Consider the following 9520-nt stretch of genomic DNA (forward strand, 5'->3'; position numbering starts at 1 on the left):
GGTCTATTTAAATTGCTCACCTGGTCTTGATTTTGTTTTGGTATATGGTATTTATCTAAAAAATTGTCCATTCTTTTGCTTTTTCCAATTTTATGGAGTACAAATTTTTGTAGTAAGACCTAATGAGTCTCTGAATTTCCTGTGTCTGTGGTTATGTCCCCTTTTTCATTTATGATTTTGTTAATTTGGATGTTCTCTCTCTTCCTTTTAATTAGTTTGGATTAGAGTTTGTCAATCTTGTTGATTTTCTCAAAGAACCAGCTCTTTGTTTCATTGATTCTTTGTATTGTTTCTTTTGCTTCTATTTTATTGATTTCAGCTCTCAAGTTGTGTATTATTGCCTTCTACTCCTCCTGGTGAGTCTACTTCTTTTTGTTCTAGAGCTTTCAGGTATACTGTTAAGTCAGTAATGTCTGCTTTCTCCATTTTCTTTATGTGGGTACTTAGTGCTATGAACTTTCCACTTAGCACTGCTTTCATAGTGTTTTACAGGTTTGGGTATGCTGTGCTTCATTTTTGTTAAATTCAAGGAAGACTTTGATTTCTTTCTATTTCTTCCTTGACCCAGGGGTGGTTCTGTAGTTGACTTTTTAATTTCTATGAGTTTGTGGCTTTCTGAGGATATATTGTTGTTAAATTCTAACTTTAATCCCTGGTGATCCAATAAGACACAGGTGATTACTCCAATTTTTTTGTATCTGTGGTGGTTTGCTTTGTTACCAAGTATGTGTTCAATTTTAGAGAAGGTTTTATGAGGTTCTGAGAATATGATATATTCTTTTGTGTTTGGGTGGAATGTTCTATAGCTGCCTGTTAAGTCCATTTGAGTCATGACATCTGTTAAGTTTCTGTCTGGTTGAAATCTCAAGGTCCAAATCAGAGGCAGAAGGAGAGGGAGCACAAGCAAGGAACTCAGGACCGCGAGGGGTACACCCACACACTGAGACAATGAGGATGTTCTATCCGGAATTCACCAAGGCCAGCTGGCCTGGGTCTGAAAAAAGCATGGGATAAAACTGGACTTGCTGAACATAGCGGACAATGAGGACTACCGAGAACTCAAGAACAATGTTAATGGGTTTTTGATCCTACTGCACGTACTCGCTTTGGGGGAGCCTAGGCAGTTTGGATGCTCAACTTACTAAACATGGATGGAGGTGGGCGGTCCTTGGACTTCCCACAGGTCAGGGAACCCTGATTGCTCTTCAAGCTGATGAGGGAGAGGGACTTGATCGGGGGAGGGGGAGGGAAATGGGAGGCGGTGGTGGCGGGGAGGAGGCAGAAATCCTTAACAAATAAATAAGTTAAAAAAAATTTAAAAGCAGGTAAAAAAAAAAGTTTCTGTCTGGTTGACCTGTCCATTGGTGAGAGAGGTTTTGAAATGTCCTACTATTAGTATGTGGGATTTGGTGTGTGCTTTGAGTTCTAGTAATGTTTCTTTTACATATGTGGGTGCTCTTATATTAGGCACATAGATATTCAGGACTGAGACTTCATCTTGATGAATTGTTCCTGTTATGAGTATAAAGTTTCCTTCTCCATCTCTTCTAATTGATTTTAATTTGAAATCAATTTTGTTAGATATTAGGATAGCCACACCCACTTGTTTCTTTGGCCCATTTGATTGGAAAACCTTTTCCCAACCCTTTACTCTGAGGTAGTTTCTGTCTTTGAGGTTGAGGTGTGTTTCTTGTAAACGCAGAAGGCTGGATCCTGATTTCATATCTATTCTCTTAGCCTATGTCATTTTATAGGTGTATTGAGTCCATTGATATTAAGCATTATTAATGACCAGTGGTTTTTAACTCCTGTTATTTTTCAGTAGTAGTGTTTGTGTTTCCTTTCTTTGGGTTATGGGGGGGTTATCAGATGTCTGTGTTTTTGTGGGTTTAGTTAGCTTCTTTGCATTAGAGTTTTTCTTCTAGTACTTTCTGTAAGGCTAGGTTTGTGGATATGTATTGTTTAAATATGTTTTTGTCATAGAATTTTTTGTTTTCCCCATCAATGGTGAATGAAAGCTTTGCTAGTATAGTAGTCTGGGCTTGCTTCCATGGTCTCAGTGACTGCAGCATATCTATCTAGGACCTTCTGGCTTTCAGGGTTTCCATTGTGAAGTCGGGTGTAATTCTGATAGTTTGCCTTTATATGTTACTTGACTGGTTTCCTTTGCAGGTCTTAATATTCTTTCTTTATTCTGTATGTTTTATGTTTCAATTATTATACGGTGAGGGGATTTTTTTGGATCCTATCTATTTTGTTTTCTGTAAGCTTCTTGTACCTTCATAGGGATATCCTTCTTTAAGTTGGGAAAGTTTTTTTGTATAATTTTGTTGAATATATTTTCTGGGCCTTTGAGTTGGAGTTCTCCTTCTTCTACCCCTATTATTCTTAGTTCTACCCCTTTTATTCTTAGGTTTGTTCTTTTCATGATATCCCAGATTTCCTGAATATTTCGTGTTAAGAATTTGTTGTTTTTAATGTTTTCTTTGACCAATGAGTCTGTTTCCTCTATAGTATCTTCAGCATCTGAGATTCTTTCTTCTTTCTCTTGTATTCTGTTGGGTATACTTGTCTCAGTACTTCCTGCTCACTTACCCAAATTTTCCATATCCAGAATTCCATTGGTCTGTGTTTTCTTTATTACCTCTCTTTCAGGCTTCAAGTCTTGAACTGTTTCCTTCACCTGTTCGGTTGTTTTTATTGGTTTTCTTGGGTTTCTTTGAGGGATTTATTAATTTCTTCCAATTTTTTGTTTGTCTTCTCCATTTCTTTAAGCTAGATTTTCATTTCTTTAAGGGAGTTTTTCACTTCCTCTTTAAAGGTCTCCATCATTTTTATAAAGTTACATTTAAAGTCATTTTCTTCTACTTCTTCTGGGATAGGATGATCAAGTCTTCCTGTTGTGTGACCGCTGGGTTCTGGTGTTACCATGTTGCTTTTTAGGTTGTCGGAGGAATTCTTACATTGGTGCCTACCCATCTCTTCCTTCAAATGAGGCATGTTCTCTTGGTGCTCTCTCTTAATCCCCCCAGTGTTGTAGCAAGCTCTTGGTCCCCTCAGTATTAGAACAAGCTCTCAGCTCTTAGGCAGGGTGTGGTTAGTAGCTTGGGGGGATCTAGTGGATGGGTTTGGGTTTTGATGTAGCCTAGCCACAGGACACTCCCTGCTGGCTGGCTAGAAAACCTGGGGGAGTTGGGGATGGGCCCCTGGGTTTTGTCCTACTGGGGAGGACCTATAGAGTGGGGTGTCCTGCTGGGTGGCTGTTCACTCATCTCTTAAGTCCCCTCAGTATTGGAGCAAGCTGTTTCAGAGTTCCACCAAGGTTGCAGGAGAATAGGCAGGTTTGGGGCCAGGGTGTACCTAGTAGTTTAGATGGTGGCTGGATGGGTTAGGTGGGGGCTAGCCACAGGAAACTCCCTTCAGGCTGGCTAGAAAATATAAAGGAGTTGGGGAATAGCCCCTTGGTTTTGTCCCACTGGGGAGGTCATAGAGAGTGGGGTGTCCTGCCATGTGGCTGTTCACTCACCTCTTAAGTCCCCTCAGTATTGAAGCAACTATATTCTATGATAATATATCTCCGACCAAGTAGGTGCCCCTGAGTCTTCTGATGCTCTTCATTTTTATACAAAACACATACCTCAGTCTTCCACCTTAAAAGCAAATGTTTTGTAGCTTCTTTTTCTTAAATTAAATCTGTCTTTTTTTCAGGAATTTTATATCCCTTGGGTATTAGGAAGTACCTAGTTACTATAGTCCAATATGGTAAACTAGGATGGACTAATACTAGAGGCAGGTCAGCTCAATTTTTTAAAATGCATACAGTCTTTTGGATTGTCTCGTTTTGCTGTTTCCTCTAGAACCCCCCTGACCAATGGAAATATGTAAAAATGAACATGAGATTTATCTTTTTATTTTTAATGTTTATGTGAGTATATATGTGGTATATGTGTGTGTGTACATGCATATGTGCACCTATTCAGGGGTGAATGTCAGTTGTATTTGTTACACTCCATGTTATTTTTCACAATATTTTATTAATTCGTCAAGAATTTCATATGATGTATTTTGAACACATTTAACCCCCACTCCCAACTCCTTCCATAACCAGCCTCTCCACTCTCTCTTACCTTTCCACCTAACTTTTGAGATTTCTTCTTTTTTCTATTTCAAGTCCAGCTTGTATTGTCTAGCTAGTCTTGGGAGCCAGACCTTCCCTGTGAATGTTCAACCTATTAGGTCTTATTCCATTGAGGGATGCTGGCTTTCCTTCTTCCAGCACCCATTTAATCCCAAAAGCCCATCAGCTAGTGATGGGATTTTGTACCCATCTTCCTACCACCTCCTATGTTGGTTTCTTTTTTTCTAACTGGAGCTTATACAGGCCTTGTGCATGTTGTTACAATAGCTTTGAGTTCATATGTGTAACTACCCTGTTATATTTGGAAAACATTCCCTTATTGTTACTGACTACTTCTGGCTCTTACTATCTTCCCACAACATCCTCCACAAAAATCCCTGACCTTCAGGAGGTGTTTGATATTTATGTCCCACTTAAGGCTGAGTACTCCACATTGTCTTATTCTTTGCATGATAACAAGTTTGAGGTTGTCTTAGTTAGGATATTTATTTCTGTAAAGAGTCACCATGACACCAGCAACTCTTATAAAGAAAAGATATAATTAGGTTCTCTCTCTTATATTTTTAGAGTTCCAGTCCATTCCATTGTCATCATGATAGAGAGCATGGCAGTGTGTAGGCAGACATGGTGCTGGAGGAATAGAGTTCTACATTGTGCAGGCAACAGAAAGTCAACTGAATGTCCCACAGTGATCAATATCTCCAACAAGGCCACACCTCCTAATAGTGCCACTCCCTTTGGGGGCCATTTTCTTTCAACCCACCAGAGGTCTCTGTGTTAATCATCATATACTTCAATGAGAAAGAAATACTCTGAGCTATGAATACAGCAATAAGTCATTAGGACTCATTTTAATACTTTGTCAATTTAGGAAAATAATAGTATTGAGTTCTCCCCAAGGGCCTATCGCTTATCAAACCACAAGCTTTTGGACCCTTTAACAGTGTCAGGTATGGCTTCCATGTCTTAGATCCAAGCAGAAAGTAGTTGGTCACTTCAGTAACCTTTGAGTCATTATTACACCAGTGGGCATATCTTGCCAGATCAGTCATTATTGTAGCTTACAGAGTTCATAGTTGGATAAGATTTTGACTGCTTTTATACCCTAGCAGTGTGCATAGAAAATTATTGCACTATGAAAATTAGCCACTATGGATGAAGCTTCCAAGTCAGTGCCAGCTTGATTATTTCCATGTTCTATTACTCAAATGTATGGTGTGTTCAGCAATTGTGTCTTACCATCAAGTTCTAGAGGGTAAACAATAGCATGGGCAATAGCCTATAATGTTTGGCAATCTATGTGATCTCGTTGACTAAGAACTCCAAAATAAGTAACCCATTCCCAGCACTGGGGTTTTAATTTGTTATCTGTGGAATCCAGTAGCAGCATTGATGCTCCTTGTAGGGTAACTCCATTTTAATATTCTCTCTCTCTCTCTCTCTCTCTCTCTCTCTCTCTCTCTCTCCTTTCTCCCTTTTATTTCCCTACCCCTTCTCTGTATGTGTGTGTGTATCTTCTATAATATCTTCCACAGTAAAGTAGGTGTCTTAGTGTTCTATTTCTGTGAAGAGACATCATGACCATGGCAAATCTTAAAAAGGAAAATGTTTAATTGAAGCTTGCTTATAATTTCAGAGGTTTATTTCATTGTCATCTTGGTGTGGGGCATGGCAACATGTAAGCAGACTGGTGCTGGAGAAATAGTTAAGAGTTCTACATCTGGATCCACAGGCAGTAGCAAAGAGTGACACTGGGCCTAGCTTTTGAAATCTCAAAGCCTACCCCCAATGACACACTTCCTCCAAGACCACGCCTACTCCAACACGGCCATACCTCCTAATTCCTCTCAAGCAGTGCCACTCCCTGATGACCAAGCATTCAAATATATATGAGCCTATGGGAACCATTCTTACTTAAACAACAATTTTCTACTCCCTGGCCCCCATAGGCTTGTAGCCATATCATAATGCAGAAAATACATTCAGTCCAGCATTATTTTAAAATTTATTCTTCTCTCAATACAACCTGACTGCAGCCTTCCCTCCCTCCTCTCCTTACAGACCCCCACCTTTCCTCTCCCCCAGATCCACTCCTCCTGTTTCCCTTCATAAAAGAGCAGGCCCCTCAGGAATATCAACCAAACACAGCATAACAAGATGCAATATGACTAAGCATAAACCTTCATATCAAGGCTGGATGAGGCAATTCAGTAGGAGGAAAACAGTCTCCACATATTTCTGAATATTCAAAACTAACATTTACAAATGAGAAAAAACAAGTAACATCTGTCTTTCTGCCTTATCTAGGTTACTTCACTTAGAATGATTGCTCCTAGCTTCATTCATTTGCTTCAGTATGTCATAATTTCATTTTTATAACAGCTATATAATATTCCATTGTGTGAATTGCCACATTTTCTTTATCCATTTGTCTACTGATAGACAATGACATCTAGGCCCTTTCTTGGCTATTGTGAGTAGGGCAGCAATGAACATGAGTGCATAGCAAGCATCTCTATAGTATAAAATAGAGTCCTTAGGATATATGCCCAAGAATGGTATAACTGGATCATGTGATAGTTCTTGTAGGTCTATTTCTAGCTTTTGAGGAACCTCTACATTGTTCCCATAGTGGCTGCCCCAGTTTCTGTGTCTAAAGAGCCAAACTCAGATCTTCATGCTTGTACAACTAATATATTACTCAATGATCCATGTACCTGGCCCATGAAAGTCATTTTAATGTGACATTTTCTTTAACTAAAAATACCCCAAAATAATATCATTTAACCTAAGATCAATCAGGCCTATGACCCCTTCAAAGCCAGATAAGTGAAATCTTTTGGAGGAGAGGGGTCTTTTCTCTTGACACATAGCAGCTGAGGATAGCTTGGAAATGCCAACTCAGCCTCTCTGCCCAAACACAAGTTATGGTCCCTATTAGAACCCCAAACAGGAAATAATAAACTCTGAATGACATATTCTGTTAACTTTCCAATTACTAGATCTGGGCCACTGCTTTAACTTGCAGAGCTTCTGTGTTCCAAAGTATTTCCTATTCTTCTCAATTTTACATCAATTACTAAATACATCTGTGAACTTTTTTCACTGCTCTAGCAAAGTCATGACCAAAATATTGACACAGACTTCCTTAATATGTGCTTAACAAAACCAAGCTAGTAAATCCTTATCACCAAAATTTTATGAGTTAGATGCTAATATGAACATTTCAACTAAGAACACCAAAACACAGAAGGGTTATAAAGCATTACAAGTCACCCCACAAAAAATAGCTGAGCCAGGGCTCTTGCATCCTATGTGAACCATTATATTATATAATGTGCACAATAGCCACTTTAGCTTGATAGTCATTTCTCAATGGTTAATGTGGTGATTAAACCAATTACAAATCCCTTTAATTGTATTGTTATTCAATCTTTATTAAGATACAGAATACTGCATCTTAAGGGAGTTGATGTCATCTGTTCCACTTTGAACAGATAAGCAAAGTGTGAGTTTAGGGGGATATTTACAAGGAAGGGAGTTCATTTGTTATGCTGGCAAAACATAAAAGGTATAAAAGAGTCTGACCCACAGGTACACAAGTAATTGAACTGGCTTGAAAAGCAATATACAATACAAGTAATTGACAGCCACCTTAGAGCTATGCAGCTGTCATGTTTGCATTGTTTTTTGCCTGAAAACTGACATAGCATATCGTGGAACTTAACACATTACTCACTTCCCAATAGAGAGACATATCTATTTATAGTCAAACTGAAATAACTGGCTCCATACATAGGTGAAGTTGTTTACTTTTTACATATTAAACTGTTAAAAAATATAACAGTACCAGTTATAACTTAATTAATTTTGGCTGGTACAGAAGTATTGGTAAAGCATTATGCCATTCTGGTTCATATGTGCAGCCCCATGGATGTGTATGAGGAGGAGATGACTCAATGATTTGTATGTTATCTGGTTTGCCAGAAAATAGATAATTCAATAAATATCTTTCCTACTCATTCCTACCATATGTTCCATGGCTTTAAATACTTACATGTTCATATTTCAACATTGCCTGCTTCTCCAAACATGCAAGGTAATTTGTAGCATTAGAGTTTTCCTAAATGGATAATTAATAACAATAAATAATTATTTTAAGAATCTAATATAATAGATTAAAGTAAGTTGTTGTTTTCATTGGTAGGTAGATCTGTTGACTCCAATGATTATTCATGGCATCAAGACGCAGGGTGCTCGTCAGAAATTTTCCAGCCTCTACATCTCTCAGTTTATCATCATGTATAGTCTTGATGGAAAGAAGTGGCTGAGTTATCGAGGGAATTCCACTGGAACTTTAAAGGTATGTAATTACTTCTTCCATGAAAACATATGAAAACTTTAAAGAGCTTTTGACAGATGCTACAGCTTATAAGCTCCAAAAATGAATTTTCTTCCTATGGGTTAATATGAATGCTTATGGACATACAAACAAAAAAGTTGAACTTTTAATACTTTCATACATGATAGAAATGCATATGTGTATTATGAGAATGTGATTTTCTTAGAGGGGTCTCTACATGAAAGACTTTAGTTTGTCAGTCAAAACCATGAATGGAGGTTAAGATCTGTCTTTTACGTGAAAGAATGGGAAAACCTTGGAAATTTATTCTCTAGAGGTAAGCTTGAGAAAATTAAACAAACACACTCAAATCCTTAACATTGTTGGCTATACTTCTCTAATTTTACATCCCTGATTAGTTGTACCAGAAATGTATCTTAATTCTTTCTTTCTATGTTCCTTCCATTTTTACTTAAATGACTACTATTTCAATGCAAAGTTCCATTCCCTCATACTCAGACTATAATATTCTCCATATGCTGAGGGTATAGGTGGATATGACACAGAAGCTAAGGAGAAGAGTTACAGAGTTGTAGTGACAAGTGCCAAAATATCACTTGGCATGCAACAAAAACACCCAGTGGCACCTATTGTATTTATAAGACCTGGTAAACAGAAAACAGTAATTGCTCTAATGTGTTGTGGTTCACACATAGAGATACACACAAATAAGTCTACTTTGTTCTTGAAATGGAATTGTATCCCATGTTTAATATGTTTACTATTGGTTTTAAGCAAATACTGTTTATTATGTATTAAAAGTTTCCTTCTGATCATGCATATTAGTCTACACCTTTAATCCTAGCACTTGGGAGACAGAGACAGTTAAATCTCTATGGATTCAAGGCCAGACTAGTCCACATAGCTAGTTCTAGACAGGGCCAGAGCTACATATTAAGAATTCTTCTCAAAAAATTCTTCAATTTCTCTGGATGGAGGTGGGCGGTCCTTGGACTTCCCACAGGTCAGGGAACCCTGAT

The 9520-nt window shown here is 38.0% G+C and overlaps 1 protein-coding gene across 6 annotated transcripts in view; it reads left to right on the forward strand.

The window, feature by feature from the left end:
• F8 (coagulation factor VIII) overlaps positions 1-9520 on the forward strand; it is a 155386-nt gene that overhangs the window by 124019 nt on the left and 21847 nt on the right. For 4 of the 6 annotated variants that reach the window (XR_003376668.1, XM_026777787.1, XM_005370664.3 and 1 more), the window contains one exon: positions 8346-8501. Coding sequence is in view for 5 of the 6 variants with exons in the window: in XM_026777787.1 (XP_026633588.1) it covers positions 8346-8501 (156 nt within the window). In the remaining variant the exon portion in view is untranslated. Of the gene's footprint in view, positions 1-8345; positions 8502-9520 lie in introns of those variants that run through there. The other 2 variants (XM_026777788.1, XM_026777789.1) reach the window with 2 other exon arrangements.

Source organism: Microtus ochrogaster, unplaced genomic scaffold (genome assembly GCF_000317375.1).
Source record: "Microtus ochrogaster isolate Prairie Vole_2 unplaced genomic scaffold, MicOch1.0 UNK85, whole genome shotgun sequence".
Taxonomy (NCBI): domain Eukaryota; kingdom Metazoa; phylum Chordata; class Mammalia; order Rodentia; family Cricetidae; genus Microtus; species Microtus ochrogaster.